Raw genomic sequence first — 23,696 nt, forward strand, 5'->3', positions numbered from 1 at the left:
TTCTGATCCCCATATGTATCTCGACTCATTGTCGAAATATGTATCCATGTTCTTTAGAGCAACATACTAACAAGTTATAGTTCTCCATTCTTCAGTTACGTAAACATGATGTGGAGCAATGTGACACTGATTTGTCATCAGCTGTTCGTTCTCTCCTGTTATCTATCAATGAGAATGACCTTCATACTTTCAAAGGAGATGCCCAGTGTAGTGGCGGCTGTATCCGGCAGTTACTAGTGAAACACCTAAGGATTTCTGGTTATGATGCTGCGGTCTGCTCGTCTAAATGGCAAGGATTTGACAAAGTGCCTGGAGGTATGCTTATATTCATTACATACAGAGCTCTGTTACGGTTATACTAGTAAATTTGGCGGTAAGACTAGTAAATTTAGCTGGTGAGCTTTTTTTAGGGTTAATTGTAGATAGACTCCCCTGTTCTATCACCAATTGCGGATAGACGCCCTGTAGTTTTATTGTTGCGAGCAATTGCGGGCAGACCCTGTGATTTTTTTTAAACTCATTTACTGTCAGGAGTTTTTTTTGTAAAAAACTCATTTTTCTCTTTCTCTGAGGGTGAAAGAGTCAAAAAGTTCACACGGGTCTATCTACAATGGTAGATCTACATGGGTCTATCCGCAATTGGGCGCTAGTACTGGGGTTTTATCTGCAATTAACACTCTTCTTAAGAGTAAGGGCCTTAGCCCACTTCTATTAGAAAAGAATACAATAGAGCAATATAGGAGTAGATAAGGCTCCAATTACATAATTTGTACAAGTAGACAAGCAATGTAGGAGCAAATTCAGCAAACTTAGCTTTCGTATTATATCTGTTGTCATTGAAAACATTCTATTGAAACTGTTCAGATTTCTTTATTTTCAAATCAATCAAAGGACTGCAATGATTGCACAATCTCATCTTCTTTGTTGACAGTTATGCTAGGGATCCAATACTAAATCTGTTCTAATTTGATTTTCTCGTATTCCCATTTTAGGTGATCATGAATACATTGATGTGATCGTTAATGGCAGTACCGGGGTTTTTGAGCGGTCAATCATTGACATTGATTTCCGAAGTCACTTTGAAATAGCACGAGCAGTCAAAGCTTATGACACAATATTGTCCTCTCTACCAGTGATCTATGTAGGCTCCCTTGCCAACCTCGAGCAGTTCTTGCAAATTATGGTTGATGCTGCAAAGTATTCTCTTAGGCAACACTCCATGCCTTTGCCTCCTTGGAGATCATTGAGATATCTGCAGGCAAAATGGCAAGCTAAATATGAAAGAAAACACAATATAGAGAGGAGCGAAAGCAAGTGCAGTGTTTTTTCTGATCATAAGCAATGCGTTGGACACCTGAGGAGGTTGAAATCATCGCTTCAGTTAGAGATCGAGTCTGAGAGGCGGCTGNCTGCTGAAGCCGATAACTAATGACAAGAAGCGAATGGGGAAGTCAGAGAGACGGAGGTATTCGAGTTATTTGAATAATTAAATTCATATATTCACAATTCAATTTTGAATAGTATATTTCTTTTAAGTATGAATTCAGTGAGAACCGATCCACAAAAGGCTGAGATGGAGGGTCCTCTAATATGAAGAATAGCAATAACCTGCCATTTTTCCGAGGCGGGGAAATCATCATAGTGTTTTACCTTTGATTCTTTGGTTTGCTGAAAACCACTAAAAATTATATAGAGAGATTTTGTTGTATTGTTGGATTGTACACGGCCTTAAATACATTTCAGTGCCTTTTCTTGTTACTTTTGTTCATTCAAGATAAAATAATTTTTTTGTTGTTGTGAGAACATTTTCATCATGGAGTGTTACATTGTCAACAGTACAAAAGCCATGAGTAGGAAACTTCTTGTTCAACAACCTTGGCAATTTCTTCTCTGCTTCTTCTATTGTTAGTTTTCAAAGTTCTGAAAGCGTGTGGAAACAATTGCTTTATTTTCACAAGTTATCCATGGACTGTTCACAGTTTTATCTTGACTGCGTGGTGCTGACCTTGTACCCGTCCAAGTGTATTCAGATTTGAGTTGTTAAAGTTCTCTTCTGCTAGCTAACTTGTAAATTTGACTTGTTAAAGCAGTATTTTGCCAGTCAATTTGTTAAGAGTTAATTGAGCAGGTTGGTGTAGGGTTGGGTGCGGGCCGGTCAACACGCGGGCAGACCTGGCCCAGCCCGCCATGGATCATGACCCGGCTCGACCCGTAGTGGGCTAGGCTCAACTCGGCCCGTGATATACCCTGGTCATGGGTCAGGTTGTGTCCAGCTCCAAACCCGGGACTAGAGAAATATGCCCGACTCACCTTAACCTGGCCCAACATCGACCTAATCCGACCCAGCATGACCCGACCCCGAATTTTAATTATTATAATCTAGTTTTTAGCTAACATTTTTTCCCTCTTGTATTTGTAATTTAAATTTAAACTAAAAGAATATTATTAATATTATGTAGACGTAGGTCGTTCTTTCAAGTCTGAACCATGTATATCTTTGTATTTGCGATGTTTTTCTATGTGATGTTTATCTTTGTGCAATGTGTGTGTGTATATCATTTTAAATAAAGAGTAAAATAGAAAAAATAATTTAAAAATAATTTAATGATATTAATACAAAGTTAATATAGTTTAGAAATTAAAAATAAAAAAGTAGAAAAAGTTAAAAAAAAAATCCATGGGTGTCTAATCCTAGATCCGAGATCAAAGAAATAGGCCCGACTCATTCTGCCTTGCGCAGGCCCGGATTGGACCCGGCCCAGTCTTGAACCCAACGGGCCAAGTCACGAGTCTAAATTGGCTCGTCTCACGCCCTCCCCTAGGTTGGTAAAAAAAAACAGCCTTTAAAATTTGGTTATTTTATGTAGATCAAATTTTTTTATTTTTAATTTATATATAAATCATGTTTAAAGAGTATTTTGTTGTTATAACCTCGTGAGTCCACTTCTTAGTTAATTTTATTTGATAATTGACCCACTTGACTTTCATTAAAGATCATCTCTCTAATATACTTTGATATTTGACAACTAATTACTACAACAGAACTGGGAGAAACTTGGCTTAGAAGTGAGTTCACGTGGTTGATTGCAACAAAAAGCCATTTAAAGATGATTTATGTAAAAATTAAAAATTGAAGGTGGTTTTTGTAGAATAATCATATTTTGACTGTAAACTGTTCTATACTGGGTGCATATGATTATAGAGACGATTTTGGGGGAAAACCATCAAAAAGCTGACAAATTGGCAGCTTTCCCTCTCCTTTCCTCTTCAAAATACCTGATCCAAACAGCCCCTAAATATGTCCACCGTTATTTGCTGTCTGCCTTTTTTTAGGGGCTGTTTGGTTCGCTTAAAAGGCTGGTGGAAACGGGTTTCTGCGTCTGACACCTTCTCCATGTCGGATTTTTTGTTTCCACTCGTTTCTTTTCATTGCTTTGGTTCGCTATGGTTGAAGAGGGAAATCGTCGCTGAAAATTCTGCCACCTAGGATTTTTTTCTCTCCCCGATTTCCTTCCCCAACCGAGTGAAATCGACGAAACCGCTGGCCAACTCGGATTTTTTCTCCCTCGTTGATTTCTTTGGTGACGCTAGGGTTACCTCCTTCCTCTCCTCCCGCCAGAAATCTCCCGCGGCTGGGTTTCGTGCTTGATTTTCATCTTTCGCCTGGGATTTCGTGCTTACTTTTCATATTTATCAAAATTGAACCAAGTACCGGTCTCAATCCCTGAATCCTTCGCCCTGAACGAGAGAGGATGGGGGAAGAACCAAGCGTACAAAGCGATGCAGAGGTCGAGGCTAGGCTCGGCCGCCGGCGGGCCTGACTCGGCCGCCGGTGGGCCTGAGGGGATCGAGGACAGAATGGTTCGTACCTTTTCATACCATCATCTATTTGTTCTTCTAGGGTTTTGAAGTCTCTAGATTGTTTGTCAATTTCGTGTTTTTTAGTAGATAGAACCCTGTGAATCTGATAAAGCCATTAATTTCAAGCTCATTTTATGCAATTAATTAACTAATCACTTTTGAGATTATTCTTGAATTAGCACCAAATTTAGCACAAATTTTAGTTAATTGAAATATGGTGAATACTTGATAGTTGTCATAGACTACGCTTTTTAGCTATTTTCTTCGGCCATACATTGGTAGATTTTGCTTGTAGTTTCACAGCCAAAGCATAAGTAATGAAATTACTGCTTCCAGGAAATAATTTGAGATGTTTGGAGATTATAGAAGGTATGGAAGGAGTAGGAGCACTTAGAGCAGCTTGCAAAATTTTCAATTTCTAATTAATTGAATAGCAAGGCTCATGCAAATAATTACTGTGAAATGCACTTAGGCAAATTGATCTTTCTGATTTATTTCTTTATATAGGAGTATAGTTTCTTGGCTAACATATCTTCATTACCAAATGAATTGTGGATTCTATGGACTTAAGGATACAATAAATAAGCAGGAAACTCTCTCTCTCCTTTTGTCAACTTTAAGCTGTTTGAGAATCTCATTTTTCTTTATATTTGTAAAGGAATACAGTTGTTTAGTTCTTTATATTTGTTCTCTCTGCATTTTGGTATGCAATACTTTTATTTTTGTTGAATTTTTACTAACGAGGACTGTCACAGACGGATGGTTCATTTCATTCACCAGAGTGGCATGTTGTTTTTATGTTGTCTTAGATTTTATACATGCAACTTATTTCAATCTTTCACTAGGTAGGTTGGGTAATGTCAAATTGTCAAAGAATGCGATGTACCCATAACTTGCATTACTACGTCCTCTAGTGGCACTTGTAAATATATAAGTAAAGTGTTATTGATCTATTTATTACTTTACAATTACTATGCCGAAGGACTACTTGATACGAGAAGTGAATGTGATGTCTAGATGAGTTTCATGCTACTCGGAAAATTCAAGTCTTGAATACACTGATATTGTCATCTTGTTCACATTCATATAAATAATCCTGTTTTTGTAATCTCAGTATGCTAAAGTGGATCTTTCATAATTGTGATTCCGTCTTATTTGTGTCTTAAAGATGAATGCAATTCTTTATAGCAAAACTCTTACTAGTTTTCATCTTTATCTCGATCTTTTCTAGGAGAAAGAGTTTTGACCTTCTTAATTTGCATGGTTTTGAACTGTATGACCAAATAAACGGTAGGTCTTTGTACTTGCCAAGTGCCATTAAGCATTACTTGATCCTTTATAGGGCACGTAACTAACCATAGCATTGAACTGTGTGGGAAATATTGTTTTCCTGGTGGAGTTTATCTTCGCTTTTAATACTTCATAATTAACACATTTAGATGGAAAGAGGTTTGAATGTCAATAAACGCATATGAAGATCACAACTTGTACATATAGTGGTTAAAGAAACATCCACAATGATGTTACGTGAGTTTTTTGATCCTTTCTTCATGAGTTACTTGTAACTTCTTGAAGATACAAAATAAGTGCACTGTCTATTCCCTACGCAGAAAAAGCAACAACACATGCCCATATGCTTGTTTTCAGGCCAGGCTAGCATGGGTCTGGTTTTACTTGCACAACAGAAGATCTATGCAAGTTTTCTGTTAATTTCATAACTTATCATCGAGCTCCCGTGGCTGTTTTTTGGTTGTTATTTGTGCTCGTCGTCGAGCTCCCGTGGCTATGTTGTTGGTTGGATGGTTGGTTGGTTGATGTTGTTGGTTGGCCTGGTTGTGAGCCTGGTTCTGTTTTGTGCAGCCTCCTTTGTGTTCAGGTTTTCTAAGGTGTCCGTGCTCAGTTTTGTGTTCGTGAGATTTGTTTTCAGGCACTGTTTTTTTGGGTTGTAAGTTTTCATGAAACAATTCTACATTGGTGACTATTTACTTTTAGGCTATGATGATTTTCATTAGATCTGAGATTAGCAACCTGCAATATCTACTGATATTGTACTGGATGGCTAACAATGATGATATTGACCAAATTCTGAGCCCTCATCCATAACCAGTAAACAACTCTTGATTACTTGATGTTTTCCTGATTGGTTCTTGATGTTGTTGGTGTGCATATGCTTTGTGACCATTACTATCTGTTTGCGTTCAGTTTGGTGTGCATATGCTGTTTTTCTGAATTTTTTCTGCTCAGTTTTTTATGGGCACATATTGCCTCTATATGTTGGTTGGCTGGTGGTGTTTTTGCCTGGTTGGTTGGCTGGTTGTGAGTCTGGTTGTGAGCCTGAAAAGGCACATGTTATTACAATTTCACTCCTGGTCGGCACATGTTATTGGTTGGCTGGTTGTGTTGTTTGTTGGTTGGTTGGTTGTGAGCTTGGTTGTGGGCACATGTTAGTGTTGTTTGTTGGTTTTGATACCATCAGAGGTTCTTGAATGCCCTGATTACTTGATGTTGTTTGTTGGTTCTTGATGTTGTTGGTGTGCATATGCTTTGTGACCATTACTATCTGTTTGCGTTCAGTTTGGTGTGCATATGCTGTTTTTCTGGATTTTTTCCTGCTCAGTTTTTTGTGGGCACATGTTAGTGTTGTTTGTTGTTTTTGATATCATCAGAGGTTCTTGAATGCCCTGCAACAGCTCGGTGTATCTCACGGTGAGTTTTAATGGATGCAAATATTTTTTGTTGGTTTTGATGTTAGTGTTGTTTGTTATTGTATCTGATGGTTTTTGGTGTGGCTTGATGAATATTTGCAGTTGGGATGCCGAAGCAGATCAGGGAGCTGATGAAGGTTGATGGACTCACCAATGATGAAGTGAAGAGCCATTTGCAGGTGATTCTTGCTTCCTTTTTTATAGATTTTTATGACTTGAGACTTAAATACAAATGGAAATATATGTAAGTTTATATTGTGATATTTCAAGGATTTTCATAAACTTGTTGTTATCAGAAATTGCATCCAATTGGTCCAATTTCTTTTTTCATATTGTGATATATATATATATATATATATATATGCGTATGTATACAGACTTCTCTGAGTGTGAGAACAACAGTTAGCCTGTGTCTTCATGTTGTTTAGTAAAATCCATACATTAAAAGTTCATGTATGTGTTTGCACTGGTTGTGTTGTGGAGACTGGTTGCGCTGTGGAGCCTGGTTGTGTTGTGCTTTTGTTCTCGGCCAGTTTTTGTGTTGTGTTGTGGAGCCTGGTTGTGTTGTGCTTTTGTTCTCGGCCAGTTTTTGTGTTGTGTTGTGGAGCCTGGTTGTGTTGTGGAGACCGGTTGTGTTGTGCTTTTGTTCTCGGCCAGTTTTTATGCATATATTGTTGATGTTATACCATGTTTGGTTATGTTCAGTTTGTGACCACATCAGTTTTGTCATTATCGGCGGGTACTATTCTTATTTGTTCAAAACAATCCACATGAGCATGACCATTTGTTCAGGTTGATGGACTCAACAGATTTTCTGATGCTATGCTTTGTTCATGTTAAATTTGAACTTTTATATGATTAAGATTACCTCATATAACGAGCACAAATAAATTTGTATATAATGGGGGTAATCTTATCATGGTGACCATAAACATTTTTTCCTACAAACTTCAAAACCCAACCAAACACAAGAAAAGTGGGAAATGTCAAACCAACAAAAGTTTTCCTTTTTTTCTATGCGAACCAAACACAAGAAAAGTAAATACATTGGTTTCCCACAATTTTTTATGTGCGAACCAAACCGAAACAATCTATTTCTTAGAAAAGTTTGGAAAACTCGAAACTTATGTTTTTTTACATGGAATTGCATTTCCCTATATCTAGAAAACGAACCAAACAGCCTTACAGAAAAATAGCTTTCTTAGAAAATGAGGGGTGTTTTCGTTCCCGGGTCTCACTCCTACATCTCCGCCACCTATATTCAGATCTCATCGTTTTTGTGAGCCACGGATTGAAGGGGGTGAAAAAACACTCACACACGCACACACACAAATTCTCTCCTCAAATGCAAAACAAACAGGAAGTGCTACGGATTCTTTAGTGCTTGGGTTGAAGACTGATACGATCTGCTTGAATTATTATTATTTTAACTACCGTGAAGGCAGAGTCCAAACCGAAGGAAGAAGATAGCTAGCATGGCTTCGTAGCAATTGGGCACCTCCATGCTTACGAATTTTTTTTATACTGCCTTGAATTCAGCTAAGGATTTTTGTGGGAGGTGAAAAAGAAGGAAGATGATAGGGGCACACCCCTAACCATAATCTCAACCACACCCCCTCTCTTATTTGTTACAGTGCACTCGGCCCCACATGAGATTTTAAAATTTAAAATCCTATGTGAGGCCTGGTGCACTGTAACAAATGAGAGAGAGGGTGTGGTTGAGGTTGTGATTGGGGGTGTGCCCCTAGTGCCACCCGAAAAAGAATTTCTTGAAGTACTTGTAGGGGTACATAGTGTTGTACTTGCATTGATTTTACCTTTTTTGAAAACCCTAGTATATAGAGGAGTCCGTTATACATAGACACAATAATATGCAAAATTTATACAATTGTAATTTGACAGAAATTCTATTTTTTTCTTTTTTTCCTTTTAGTTTTCACCAATCATGTACATATTAAATCATATCAACATAAATTACATTTTTTCAAGTCATAAAGATAATCCAAGTGATTGCAACTAAGAGGATGTTTGTTTCACGTATAAAATCATGCATGGAGAGGCTTGGAAAACTACTGGCAATGTCAAAAAATGAAATTTCTTTTTCCACGAGATTCCATTTCTTGTATTTGTTTCACTACTATGTTTTAAGAAAAGTTTTCTTAAAAGGTGGGGGGATGTACTTTTTGGCTGGAAACCAAATCCACCAAATTTGAGAGGAAATGAGTATGAAAGGGATGAAAAGAGTGCAAAATGATAATTAAATAAAAAGATTAATAGGAGGGGTACGTTTTAAAACAAAATAATAATTAAATATTTGGGTAGAAACCATTTTTGCCTATTGAAACAAACAAGAGAATGATATAGAAAATATTTCCTCCCCATGTTTTCATGCCAAAACAAACAAAAAAAGTTGCTTCTTAGAAATACATGGAAAGAAGCGGAAATAGATTTTTTTACTACTAGAAAGTGTTTCCTATTTTTTTTGAAAATGAAACAAACACCCCTAAAGAGAAGCGAAACGAAAACACTTTTGATCTTATGAAATTTTGATATAAATTAAGATGGAAATGGATCGAGCAAAGAGGATTCTTAGTTGCAGTATGCCCGTCAACTTTTTTTTATTCCCTAGATCCCTAAACTTTATGATTTATTGCACAGAACCCCCCTATACTTATTTACTTCACTAAATCTTGCTTAAAAAATTATCTTCTAATCCACATATTAGCACCATCGAACTCTAACGTATCATGGGGTAAGCACGGGGTAAGCACATGACAAAAAAGATAAAAATTTTCTTCTTAGTCCCGGGAGAACTCCTTTAAAAAAAAGAAAATTAAGTAATTTTTTAGAATTAAGGGACTATTTTTCATTTTTTGGCACCACTGAGATGTTAGAAATGATGATGTTAATGTAAGATTAAACTAAAAAATTTACTATAAAATTATTGAAATAAATAAGTTCATGGGGGTGGGGTATATGCAATAAACCCTAATTTCAGGGGATTTAGTGGGGAAATTTTTTGAGGGGGATTTTACTTCTACTCCCCAAAAGTTCAAGAGGGTTCTCTGTAATTAACCTCTTTTAATTTGAACAATTAATTTTCCACTAAAATCTTATCATTACAATTTTAAAATATTTATTTATCTATCCCTCGTTTTTATATCCCTAAGGCCTTAATTTTAAAATTTATTGTTTATAAAGTTTAAAACACTTATTGATGAGTTTATCCGTATATGGCCCAAATCTATTATTCTATGTGCATATTTACCATTCATATTTATATTTACCATTGTAGTCTTCATATTTGCTAATTTACACCTACTTATATATTTCCACATTGGTTTTTTACATTTCATTAGCACGCCGAAATTACTAGAGGTAAATTAGATAATATGCAAATTTAGGGGCAACCTTGCAAATAATATAAATTTGGAGGATATATACGCAAAAGTAATTTTTTTTAAAGGAAATAGAGGTATATTCTATCCTTTCATCTCTCCGCAGATTGAAATTTAACATTGTTAATGAGAGGTATTTTAACTTAAGAGTGTTAAGTAAATTAGTAGATATTTAATTAGATCCGGAGGTAAACTTGTAAATAAGATAGATTTGAGGTGTATATAGACAAAGTAACCCTCTGTTTATATGTTTCCCCTCATTTCCCCCAGCTTTTCTGTACTCTGCTAGATTTAAGCCCAGGAGACGTACAAACTGTTTTCCAAAATTTAACAATCTTATTTCTTAAATGAGTGTATCCTTATTATATATAAAAAAAGACTGGTTAAGCACCTTCTCTGGCTGCATTAGATTTTCCAATGAACAAATGATTGCAAACAAAAAAATAGTTCTTGGCAATATGGGACTTTGGTCAAGTTTGAAATCTTAGTACAAATTATATTCTCATTCATATATAAAAAAGTGGATGTCAACACTGTAAATATAATGCAAATACACTGAACACAAACCAAGACTAAGAATGCTCTTAACAGTACTGTAAAAAAAAAAAAACATTACAGATTCACAAACATAACATGAGGATCCATAACTCTCATAAAGAACTGAAACTCCGAAACCCTTGCATGAAAAAAACAACAAACAAAAGAGCTGACAGATACTGAAAAGCTCGAAAACTACAAGATAAAACGTTAAACTGAAACACAAACAAAAGCACAAACTTTCACTTAAAAAGCTCATGAGGAGACCACATTACATTAGTTACATCGAAACAGGAAGATATCGCGTTAGAACTCACAACTCTCAGCCAACAAGTTAACCATCCAACACCTACAAACAACGCGCGCAATCTGATACACCAACGTCCAAGAATAGTGATTTAAGGAAAAATCATATCGAAATACCTCATCAATGCCCATTTCATATCTGAATATGGCCTCTGATGCTCGTACCCGCGCATTTGCTCAATCTCCTCCATCTTCTCCCTCCTCCTGCTGGCTTCATCCGATTCAAGGTGCAGCTCTGCTCTCTTTGGCCTCCATGAACGCTCTTTCCTATGCGCCGCCAGTGGCTGATGCCCAAGGCATGATGAATTATTCAGCCATGCATGATGCCGATAAAACAACAAAAACATTTCTCAAACTCAGAGGTTGCGTTTGTCTTTCAATTACATCTATTCAGCCCTGTTACGGACCACTTCATTGGTTAAATTAACAGCAATATATCCTCTTTTTTTTTGAAAAAATTAGTCCTTATTGCTTCACTAAATAAGAGCCTATCACTCCTACTGCATTGACTAAAATCAATCTTGTGACTCTATCCAGCTACTAATCCAATAGTTTCAGTCAAATTTCCGTCAGTTTAGATATCCGTTATAAAAACTATAATTCACAAATGACCAAACGAAAAAAGAAGAAGAAAAGAACAGAGAGAGAGAGAGAGGGAGGGAGGGAGGGAACTAGTTACAGATTGCTTCAACTATTTTCTACCAATTCTCACTCAATCATCAATGGAGCTATTTCCAACTTCATATGCACACACTTTTTCACTCCTGTTTCTTATTGAGTGCACTTATATGTCTATTTTTTTTTTGTGTGTGGCATACATATGCATCTCTAAATTGCCAAAAAAAAAAAAAAAAAAGAACCAATGTAACTTGTTAACTTTGTGATTAATTTTTCTGTAACCAAATACTTCTACAAATCATTCATTCATGCTTCACTTTTTTATGTTCATACGTTTTTCCTTGTGTACTTTATTAACACTCTTCTCTTCATCAAGTTAGTAGATGTATTTCTAAACTAGGACTAGTCATCAGTGTTTATCCACTTTAAAAAAAAATCTAGGATTTCTGTAAACCTATTTTTATTGGTATTTACTTTTAATGCAAGATATAACCATTAAACCTAGCTAGAACAGGTCTGGATAACTGCAAAACAGGTTACACGAGTCGGAAAGTCTGCACACTAGAAAAAGCAATCGAAATGGAGAATCAAATTAATATTCTCATGTTTTATTCCGAGACGATTATACAAACAAGTAATGAATCAGAGGAACTTAACGTGAAAATCAAAGTAAAACAAAACAATAACGTTGAACATGGAAAGTGACATGGATTCAGAGAAACCAAAGTTTCGGCATGAACAAAAATGTGCGATTTCTTTCAGACCAGTTGCTGTGTATCTTGTTTCCATTCCCTCCATATATAGATCTTAAAACTCTTTTCCTTGAAATCATATGAATATTTTTTTTCGATTAACCATCAGCAAAATTCTATCTTGCAATGACGCGCCAGTGCACAAGGCTCGAGTTCTCTAGCCTGTACATGGGATCCCAACATACGCGACGTCCCGAATAAGTCAAAATAGGATATGTCCATTAGCAATGACGCGCCAGTGGAGGCCAACTGCACAAATCCAAGTCTCCGTTGCGATTCAACCCGATGCCGGCTTGGACTCTTTGCCATCATGGTTTTCAAATAAGCGTATCCATCAGAGCCAATGCCACGAAGGTAAAGCTCTCGAGAGAAGTTGGGGGTAAGGGGCTGTTTGGTTGTATGTTTTTACCATGTAAAAGGATGGAAATAGTGTAAAAAAGTGGGTCCCAATGTCAGCTTTCATCACTTTCAATTGTTTGTTTGTAGTTGTGAAAATAGTGTAAAGTGATTTCATATGCTGATGTGGCTTGTAAAGTGATTTCATAAAAAAAAAGACATGATTTTAGGAGAAAGCTGACATTGAAGTCAGGAAAAAATAATAAAAAATAATTTCAACCAATATGATCATTTGAGTAGGGACCACTTTTTACACTTTCCAAACAAACAATTAAAGTTACATTTACAAACCAAACAAGCAATTTATGATTCCAATGGAATAAAAAACAAACAAAGAAAAATATAAAAGTAAAATTGATGAGGTGGACAACAACTTTCCAAGTTGTGTCATAAATACACAACTTTACCAACAACAACCAAACAGCCCCTAATTCAGATACTTTCGATATCTATATTCATCAACAAAGTGATAGCTGTCGACGCAGGATTTTTGAGCAGGACAATATGTTGGAGTTGGCTCAATTTCCAACTCAATTATTGTTATAATTTTCTTCATGCAGATACAATTTTGCATGGTCTTTTCGGGCATGATTCTCTCATTGTGGAGTTGTAATCCAAGTTTTCCAATTGTTCTCTTGAAAGTATAGAGAGTTAGAGTGAAGGAGTGTCTCGTGTGTTATAGAGATCTCTAGTGTTGAGTTAATATAGAAGGAGCGTGTGTGAGGGCTGTGTGGAAGTTGGCGTTGTCGGGTATGCCGTACGTGCCTTGTACCCATTTGTTGATTTCATTATAGTGAACTATCCTCCGAGCTCTGAGCTCAACCCGTAGTTTTTCCCGTTTGGGTTTTCCACGTAAATTATTGTGTCCATTCTTTGTGTGATTATCTTTTATTTTTTTTTATCATTAAGAACAAGACCCTGAAGTAATGTTGAGAAGTTTTACGGTTCGTCAACACCAACACGATAAAGTATTTCTTGAAGTGTCTATGGTGGGGGGTGTAGAATTGTAGATCGCTTTTCTTTGCAGGTTCCATGCCTTTCTGTTTTTCCTCTTTGGAAAAAAGATAATTTAAAGATGCATGTTAGGTAGGCATACAGTAGTTGGCCTATGGCGTCCATGGCATTTTCCCTCTTTTGCAAACCCTAGTTACGTGAAGCATGAATCAGACAGATTGCGGCCTATATATACAGGAGTACGGGAAAACCATAGAGTGATCTCAATGAAAAGTAACATTCTTTATAAATTGTAAAAAGATAACCCAGGGACTGCAGTTAAGACTGGTAGGAAGAAGCTTAGATGAAGGTGCCCGTTGATTAGGGTTTTCTTCGCACGTGATCCTTGATCTACTCAAATCAAGGAACATTAAATCTGAATGACGAGATTAGGAGGATTTCGAGAAGGTAAATTCCCCAAGGACCCAAATTCATGGGACATGAGAGGGGATGGGTTAGGTGTCCCCTCCCCATTGCTCCAGGCATTGTTCAACATGACTCTTTCGAGAATAGATAGGAGAGTGTTTTGATGGTTTGGAAAACCCTATGCAAATTAATAATGCCGCTCACATAAATGATAAGGATTGAGGGATCTGATAACAATTTCAATGATTTGAGAGGGACGTATTCTTAATATCTAAAATTAGAAAATCCCCTCAACTTGGACAGATAACCTCCCGTAACTTTTAAAATAGGACAAATTTTTAAAATCAACCGTTTTTTATTATTAATAGGCAAAATCGACCGCTTTATACAAAAATCGGCAAAATCGACCTAGTCCGTGTAGCCCTTATCTCTCTCCTCACCATCTCTCTCTCTCTCTCTCTCCTCACTCACTTGCCTGTCATCTACCCCCACATTGTCTCTCCCTCCTCCCGCAAGCCGCCCCCTCTCCTCCCTCGTCCTCATCTGCTCCCACTACCATCACCATAGGCGCCGGCCTCTCCAGCCTCGCCGCAGCCACCCACCTCCACTCCTCCTCCATCCCCTTCCTCCGACTCCGTTGGCTATTCACCTCTCCCAATGAGACCTCCGTCTCCCTTCTCCTTCGCCACACCGGCTTCTCCCCTTCCATGGTAGACCGCTTCTTCAAGGTGACAAATACTGCAAGATGTCAGGGTTGTCACTTTGTGAAATGAGGGGTTATTGTTAATCAAAATTCTTAATCAGGAACCCGCCCAACACAATTCTTAATCAAAATTCTCTCTTTTTTCAGGAACACCCTGCTAGAGACGAATTCATCTTTCAGGAATTTATTAAACTTAATTCTCAACCAAAATTCTCTTCATATCCAATCCGCATGCTCCCCATAACCTAATTAATCGAGGACGGAGAACAAAAGGCAAACTCACTGCTGGAGACGATCCTGCAAATCGCCGGAACCGAGACCGGAGACTTCGCCGTAAAATTCCCGATCCCGAGCACCACGAGAACGAAGGCGAGAGAGAGAAAGAACGAGAGCCCCAGTGACAAAATGATGCCTCAACCGCAACGAGTCAATATCCTGAGGGCTCGCTTCTCCTCTCCTCCTCCTCCTCCATCACCGGGGATCTGGCTAGGATCTAAAGGATCCATTGGTGAGATAAGTTAGTCGCAATCCATGGCGAATTAGGGTTTCCAATTTGGGGGAATCCGATAGCGGGGAAGAGGAGAGGGATGGGGGATTTTTTTTGCCGATTTGTGAAATGAGGGGTTATAGACAATTTATAAATGTTCCATTTATTATTATTTTATTATCTGTCGGCAGTGGGAGCAGATGAGGTCGATTTTGCCTATTTTTGTATAAAACGGTCGATTTTGCCTATTAATAATAAAAAACAGTTGATTTTAAAAATTTGTCCTTTAAAATCTTTTGGGGGTTATCAGAAAACCCCCTTTAACTTAAAGTTTTTTGTGTGAATCTCAATTTTCATTGGTAAAAATGTTTCTTTGTAGACTTTTATGCACCATGTGAAGACTGTAATTGACGATATTCAGATGTATGTTTGAAGAAAGAAAATCTTAGAAGTGAATGGGGATTCCTTATAAGAGCTACTAATATGATACTAGTCCTAGCCTTTAGCGATCAGGTCGGATCCACCGTGGCTAATTGAGCTAGACTGTAAATTCTAATAACCGATAAACTTAAGGAGAAATTTTTAAAACAGCCCATTTTTCAATTTTATTGTGCAAAATCGACCGTCTCAGAAATTAATTAGCAAAAACAACCGAAAAGGGTCGATTTTGCAATTACGGAACTGCACGGGACTAGTAGTCCCGTGCAGTCCGCCTACCCCACTAACTCCGCTTTCTTTTCGTTCGTTTCGTTCCTTCTTTCCTTCTGCGATCTCGTGACCACTCTCCCCCGAAGAAAAAAAAAACCTGCTGGCCTCGTCGACCCCCGCCGCCGATCACCGCCATTTTCCGTCGCCGCCGATCACCGCCATTTTCCGTCGCCGCCGATCACCGCCATTTTCCGTCGCCGCCGATCACCGCCATTTTCCGTCGCCGCCGATCACCGCCATTTTCCGTCGCCGCCGATCACCGCCATTTTCCGTCGCCGCCGATCACCGCCATTTTCCGTCGCCGCCGATCACCGCCATTTTCCGTCGCCGCCGATCACCGCCATTTTCCGTCGCCGCCGACCCCGACGCTCTCGTGACTGAGCCTTCAACCCCCCCAAACCCTAGCCTTCAACTTCGACTTCGACCCCCTGCCATTTGCAGTCGCCGCCTAACCCTAGCCCTCCGACCTCGTCGCGCATCCGACACCATCGACGCCCACCGAACCCCCATTCTCAGGTGTGTTTTTCTTTTTAATTTTGCTGTTAATTTGGGAGTTAGGGTTTAGTTTAGCAATTATTTACATATGAGAGGGTTTAACAATTATTTTTGAGAGGGATATTCATCAAATTTGCTGTTAATTTTGCTGTTAATTTTGCTAGAATTGGGTAGGATTAGTTTTTATTTTGTGCAATAGGATGAATAATGTGGTTTGGGGGTTAGGGTTTAGCAATTATTTACAAATGATGAATAATAATTAAGGGTGTAGCCATTATTTGAGATTGATTAAGGTAATAAATTTGATGTTGATTTATTCAGATATTAATAGATTATTTGCATATGATGGACTGTGTATTTTCAGTTTCGATGACGAACTCCATATCCATTATTTGTTTCTTTAATGGGAGCCTCGGCGTCGGAGTGAATAATTTGCCGGTGTATGATGGAGGTTCTCGGAAAATGTTCATGCTATCTAAGTCGTGTAATTTTGATGGAATGACTAGGGAAATACACAGAGTTACTAAAATTAAGAAAGAAGAATATACAATTAGGGTGTTCTTCAACTGTCCGATAAATGAGAGTAGAACTATTGCCGTGGAGATTACCGAAGATGAGGAATTGAATGACATGAAACAATTAGTCGAGAAGCAAGCGTCAATTGAGTTGTTTATTGAGAAGTATCCGATTCAGGAATTTGCCCAAGTTTCACGACCTCAAGGAGAGTTTTCTCGGATGCTTGACTTAGACAACGAGTCGATTGGTTTTATGACATCTCCAAGTCAAGAGCCATGGTCTCAACCACAACATTTAAGTGAGTATTCTATCGGTGGGACGTCAACTAATATATTTAACGACGCTTCAGGTCATGTTACGGGTTACCCACCAGTCGGAGCAATTATAGAAGATGAAGCAGATGATGATTCAGATCATTTTGAAGAAGATGGCGTGCAAATTGATAGCATGCATGTGGCAGCTGGAATCGATGATGACGCCCGTTGGATGGAGCAATTTAACGTTAACAATGATTATGTGGAAGCTGAAGATCCGTTGCCCGACGAGTTTCATAATGAGGATTGGATAAATACTTCTCAAGCTGGATTTGTTGATGTTGGGCCAAATTTACAACGACCTGAGGACTTCACTTTTAAAAAAGGGGATCTATTCGAGAGCAAGGAGGCACTGATCTTTGCAATCCGAGAATGGTCCATCAAGAATCGGGTCAAATTCAAGCCGGTAAAAACTAATGCAACAAACTACAATGTGAAATGCTTCTTTAACGATAAGAATGAAGTAGAGAACGCAAATGAGCAAGATGAGAGAAATAAAAAATGTCCTTGGTTGCTAAATGCCGCTGTGAGAAAATCATCAAATGGGCAATTTGTAATATGTAGATATTGCGGACTTCACACATGTTGCAACCCGTCGGTGGATGTCGATGATTATTCTGCATCTTCTTCTTATATATGTAAGCTAATTATGCCTGAAGTTAGAGCTGAACTTGATCTGAATGCAGGTCAGATATTTCAGAGGGTATATGACATGCGGGGGATTAAGATATCTAAATATAAGGCATATGATGCAAGGAGGAAAGCGTTGTCTAAAATTTTTGGAGATTGGGAAAAATCATATGAATTACTTCCACAGTATCTTGAAGCTATCAAACGAAATAATCCGGGTACTGAATACGAAATATTATCCGAAGAGATTGCACCGGGTATGGAGAGGTTCACTCGCGTGTTTTGGGCATTTGGTCCTGCTATTAAGGGCTTCACTTTTTGTCGTCCGCTATTGAGCATTGATGGTACACATTTATATGGAAAGTACAAAGGCGTGCTTCTTGTAGCGACCGGTGTAGATGCAAATGGCGGGTTATTTCCTCTAGCATTTGCAGTCGTGGAGGTGGAGGATACGTCTAGTTGGAAGTGGTTTTTTGAACTTATATACAAGTGGATTCCAAGTGTCCGTGCGCCAAGAATAATTACCTTTATTTCGGATAGGATGAAAGGAATTATAAGGGCGTTACATGAGGGTTTTAGTGCACCACATCACCATCGATATTGTTTAAGGCATATAAGAGATAATTTCAAGAAAAAACACGGTGAGATTAATTTGCAAAATCTTTTGTGGCAAGCCGGGTGTGCGACCGACACATTAGTGTATGAACATTGCAGGGAGAAAATCAAGTCTTTGTCATTAGATGCACATAATTGGATTGAAAATAACTTGAAGCCTCAATTCGAGCATCGGTGGGCATTATGTAAGGATGAGGGTGTGCGGTTTTGCATGATGACGACTAATTGCTCCGAGAGCTTTAACGGCGTTCTTAAAGGAGCACGAGCTATGCCAATACAATCTTTGGTTGCGAGAACATTCTATAGACTAAACGCATACTTCAACAAAAGGCGTGGTGATGGCATAGACTGGACAACACGTTACACACCAAAAAATGAGTCCATTTTGCATAGAAGAATTGAGGCAGCAAGATCATGTCAAATTACTGTATTCAACGACAACGAATGGCAGGTACAAGATTGTGACGGTATCTACACCGTTAAACTATTTGATGTTGATTGCACTTGCACATGTAACATACCACAACTCCAAAAAATACCCTGTGCACATGTGCTTGCGGCTTCTTCTAATCAGCCGGGAGGTGCTAGAATTCCCAGAAATCGGTATTGCTCGCCTTGGTATTCAACAGCTCACTATCAAAAGACATATAGTGAGAGTTTTCATCCACCTGATGATAGTCGGTATTGGCCTGAATATAATGGACCACATATAGTTCCACCTCAGTACCGGAGACAAGCAGGTCGACCACGATCTGTGCGAATTAGGGGAACCATGGATCAAGGGCGAGAAGGAGTGGTCAAGCACAAAAAATGTAGTCTTTGCAAACAACCGGGACATACTCGACCTCGTTGTCCATCTAGACACAATAGATAGCAACTAATTGGTAATTTATATCATTTTTTTATTTTTATATACTTTAATAAAGAAACTGAATTACTATATGATTGATTATTAACATGTGTATAATTATATGTGCAGGTTTGTACACCATGGATCCTGGGCCGGTTAGTGATGAGGTCTTATATGACCAGGCTCAGCATCGTTCACATATTATATCCTGTACAGAGGTAATTCAGTTACTTTATAATTGTAATATTTGCATTTACATAATATTGCATTCTTATACTATCATTGTCTATACAGAGAGGTCCGAGTATCGTTATGGTTGATCATAGCCTCAGCCATAGCCGTTGGCGGTTAGAGGATGAGCGTATCATAGCAGCTGTGGGACGGGCCGGCTTCTTGACTTGTTCAAAGCTTCGTTGGATAAAGCTCGATTGGCCCCTACTGATTGCGTTGATGGATAGATGGAGACCTGAGACCAATACTTTCCACTTCCGAATGGGTGAGGCTACCATTACTCTACAAGATGTATCCGTGATACTCGGTCTCCGTATAGATGGTCCGTGCATTACCGGCACTGATAGTGATGTATGGCCTCGAAGATGTGAGGAGTTGTTAGGTGTAGCTCCAGAGACTATGCCTAGAGGAACTATTAAGTTGAAGTGGTTGAGAGAGACCTTCTCAGTACCGTTGCCTGTTGATGCCCCACAAATTTTGGTTGACCAACATGCACGTGCATACATTATGCACATGATTGGTACTATATTATTTCCAGATTCAAGTAAAGATAAAGTGCATGCGAGGTATGTGTATTTATAATATGAATCTGTATTTCATTGAATTAGCTTATTTTAATAAATTGGAATATTGTGAATATGCTAGGTGGTTACCACTCCTCGAGGACTTGGACGTATGTGGTACAAAATCGTGGGGTAGTGCTGTTTTGGCGTATTTATATAGAGAGATGTCAAAAGTGGCACTTATGCAAAACAGTGAGCTTAAAGGGTGTCTAAGCTTATTGCAAGTATGGGCATGGGAGAGACTTCATTTGAAGCCAAGACTATGCACGCATTTACAATTAGATGGACAAATTCCACTGGGATGCAGGTATTGTATTTTTAGTGTAGCGAATATAATTGTAGTTATCATTGTGGTACTAAATGTATGATAAATATTTTTTTGTAGATGGAATGTCGAAAAATGCTATGACGAGACCCCGGCTAGACAATTAGATTTCTACCGGAATGAGCTTGACCGTATGAAGATTTTTCAGGTAATTCTCACCGAAAAACATGCGTTTTTTCTTCTACATACTGAAAACCCAATTCTGATATGCAACTGCAATAAATTATTGTAGATGGAATGGGAGCCCTACACCCAATTTCTACCTCAGCTACCCCCAATATGCACAGAATACCAAGTTGTATGGAGAGCTAGAGTTCCTCTTATATGTTTGGAGATAGTAGAAATGCATGTACCGGACCGCGTGCTTCGACAATATGGTCTTGCACAACATGTTCCGCAGTTTGTTGAAAAGATAGAGAGGAAGGCAAAGAAAGGAGGCCAACAAATAAACTGGATGATCGTGCATCAAGCTTTTATACACAAATGGAATGATAGGCATTTTTGTATTGTCAACCAAATTGAACCAACTCCTCGGGAATCAGATTACTACACTTGGTATTGGGACATAACCCGAAGATGGATACTTCATTCGACCACAATACCGGTTGAGTCGCAAAGAGGATATGTGCCCCGGGGTATAGATGAGAGAGAATTAGTAAGTATTTTCATATTTTGATTTAAGTCCATTTTTATTGGTACTTTATGTGTTGAAAAATTTGCAGGTATCAGCAATAGATGAAGTTCAAACTCTTGCAAATCGTGGTTTGGAATTGGCTCGAGCAGGTACGAAAAAATTAAATCTCAAATTTACATTCTGTAATATCAAATTTAATATGAAATTTTGTTTTTGAACTATCTATCGCAGCAGATAGAAATCCCGAAGCACATGAACATGTATCAATATATCAGGCTATAATGCAGAGGCTTCAACAAGCCTTACACCGAACTCACGAAGATCGTCATGATGGACGGGAGGTAAGGTCATTCGTATATACACGACAACAGCGACAAAGTCGAGGACGACGCAGAAATAACGATGAAGCTGGACCTTCCCAACGTGTCGACGATGGAGCTGGACCGTCACAACCACAAACGCAACCGGATCACGAACTCGTCGAAGGGCGGTATGGAGGACGACGAAGACAAAGGAGGAGGAGGAGAGTTCTTGGATGTATGTAAACTACAGGTTATATACATTACAAAACTATTTAGGGATGTGATTTTTGGATTTGTAGTCGATAATATCATGTGATATGTTTGATTTCTAAGTGGGTTTGTGGTGTTATTATGCTGGATTTGTTAGTGGGAGTTTGTGGTGTGATGTGATTTGTTTGATTTGAAATGAGTATGTGGTGAAATCAGTATGTAATTTGTTAGTGGGAGTTTGTGTGGATGTATGCACAGGGACTACATGAAATGCAGTGGTGAAATGAGTATGTGACTTGTTAGAGGAAGTTTGTGTTGATATATGCACAGGAACTACTTGAAATGTAGAGAAAATTGCACAAAAATGTGCACAGCGAGTGCACGGGACTGCTAGTCCCGTGCACTTGGTGTTCAGCAAACGGGTAGTGCTCTCTGCTTAAAAGTCGGGACTGCTAGTCCCGACTTTTAAGCAGAGAGCAGCTGCTGGAACACCAAGTGCACGGGACTGATAGTCCCGTGCACTGGGTTTCAGCAGCGGGTTATGTGCACAGCGAGTGCACGGGACTAGCAGTCCCGTGCACTTCGGAAATCACCCTCCGCTGCAAAACCGACCCTTTTCTCCTGAAAAGGGTCGGTTTTGCTAATATTTTTCAGTTTAGGTCGATTTTGCCTATTAAATTTTAAAAATGGTTGGTTTTAAAAATTTCTCCTAAACTTAACGGGGTTTTGTAATATTTTGGAAGTTATGGAAGATGACTTTGATATTCGTCCAAAGTTAAGGGGGATTTTCTTGTTTAAAAGAAGTCAGAAACACAACAATAAATTTAATGATCCAATATACCAATTTCAATATGTTAATTAGGCAACAAGAAACTCAAAGCTACTAAAATGAATACTAACTTAAAATTTATTTTGCAAAAGCCAGCATAACATTACATTTTTTTTTTTTTTTTTTTGTTGGGAAAAAATAGAGTTCCATATTGGTTCAATTCTAATCTAGATTTTAGCCGACTGATTGTGAACTCGTCACGCACACCCAAATTGGTACTGTAAAAAAAGCCCATCCCAACCCAGCCCATATCGGTGTAGGCCATGCATAGTAGCCCTGTCAAGTCTAGTCGTAGTTCCAGTAACATGTCTTTCAATCAAATCAAACCGTGCCGTACAAAATTTGTTGGGGTCATGTCAATATCAAAAGACAGTGATTAGACCGGCCATTGTCCTTACACTATTTCTATTATATTTACACTTATTTTATTTTTGTTAATAGTATTTCTTCCAAGATCTTTTACAGATTCCCCTTCTACACTGCCGCGTTTATTATCTGCAGCAGTAAATGAAATAAATAAATAAATAAGAATAAACATATATAGTAGACAGGGTCAACTGGAGGGATTTCTTTTTCCTTATTAATCGCTAACACTCAGTAATAAACCCTTGAAGAATTGTAATCGCTAAATACAATGTATTCAGCTTAATTGCATTTAAAATACCTTATAATTTCTCATTCTTCGAACTATACCCCCTCACTTGTCGTTGGTAGCATTTATATACTCGAAATTTTCTAAAAGTTTGTATTTAATACCTGCAATTATGCCAATGTGAGGATTTCTCTCCAAAATTCTCATGTAACAATCACCATAATTTGCGTTAAATATATTGTTAAACGAATCAAAATTCTATTTTTAAATTTTTGGAGGAGAATTCCCACGTTTCATAACTGGCGATAAAATAGCTAAATTTAAATATTTTAGAGTATATAAGTGATAAAAAAAGAAGTGAATGTATAGAAGTGCAAAGTGGCTAAATTTAAATATTTTAAAGACATTCATAAATTATGAGCTCATAAGCCCTTGCATAATGGAAAATGGTACAGGCACACCTTGTGTCACACCCCCTCTCTCAGCTACAGTACACGGGATCTACACATGAGGTTTTTTAATCCCATGTGTGGACCCCATGTATTATAGCTGAGAGAGGGGGTGTGACATAATGTGTGTTTGGTGATGTGCCTGTAGTGCCACCCTTGCATAATGTTACGTTCTACTCCCCCCCTCTTTTTCTACAGAGGACCTCCATGGGAAATTCCTCCTCCACTCGCTGTAGCAACACTATTATTGGGGTGGCAGTGATTTGTCGCTATTGGTTTTCAATGTACTATGAAAAGACGTAGCTGGGCCT

At 38.3% G+C, this 23,696-nt stretch overlaps 3 protein-coding genes and 1 long non-coding RNA gene across 6 annotated transcripts in view; all 4 read left to right on the plus strand.

Annotated features, from left to right (window-relative positions):
• The window catches only part of LOC109843491, a 3,906-nt gene extending 2,095 nt beyond the window's left edge, over positions 1–1,811 (plus strand). The window contains exons 2-3 of the mRNA XM_020412427.1: positions 96–315; positions 993–1,811. Of these exons, the coding sequence (XP_020268016.1) occupies positions 96–315; positions 993–1,429 (657 nt within the window). The 3' untranslated portion in view covers positions 1,430–1,811. The remainder of the gene's footprint in view (positions 1–95; positions 316–992) is intronic.
• LOC109843225 lies at positions 3,828–6,827 on the plus strand. Its single transcript, XR_002247582.1, has 2 exons — positions 3,828–6,567; positions 6,669–6,827. It is a non-coding gene; the product is annotated as an uncharacterized LOC109843225 (long non-coding RNA).
• Positions 17,848–19,468, plus strand: LOC109843345. Its single transcript, XM_020412281.1, has 2 exons — positions 17,848–19,341; positions 19,436–19,468. Exon 1 carries the CDS (start codon positions 17,868–17,870, stop codon positions 19,272–19,274), a length of 1,407 nt encoding a protein of 468 aa, XP_020267870.1. The 5' UTR covers positions 17,848–17,867; the 3' UTR covers positions 19,275–19,341; positions 19,436–19,468.
• LOC109843344 (serine/threonine-protein phosphatase 7 long form homolog) lies at positions 19,174–21,858 on the plus strand. 3 transcript variants are annotated; one of them, XM_020412280.1, is made up of 8 exons: positions 19,174–19,284; positions 19,380–19,468; positions 19,545–20,047; positions 20,127–20,351; positions 20,430–20,517; positions 20,602–21,024; positions 21,092–21,152; positions 21,235–21,858. In XM_020412280.1, exons 2-8 carry the CDS (start codon positions 19,391–19,393, stop codon positions 21,546–21,548), a joined length of 1,692 nt encoding a protein of 563 aa, XP_020267869.1. In that variant the 5' UTR covers positions 19,174–19,284; positions 19,380–19,390; the 3' UTR covers positions 21,549–21,858. The 3 variants fall into 3 exon arrangements, with proteins under 3 accessions (XP_020267869.1, XP_020267867.1, XP_020267868.1); XM_020412278.1 differs by lacking the exon at positions 19,174–19,284 and having other exon boundaries at positions 19,351–19,468; XM_020412279.1 differs by lacking the exon at positions 19,174–19,284 and having other exon boundaries at positions 19,351–19,468; positions 21,238–21,858.

Source organism: Asparagus officinalis, chromosome 5 (assembly GCF_001876935.1).
Source record: "Asparagus officinalis chromosome 5, Aspof.V1, whole genome shotgun sequence".
NCBI lineage: Eukaryota > Viridiplantae > Streptophyta > Magnoliopsida > Asparagales > Asparagaceae > Asparagus > Asparagus officinalis.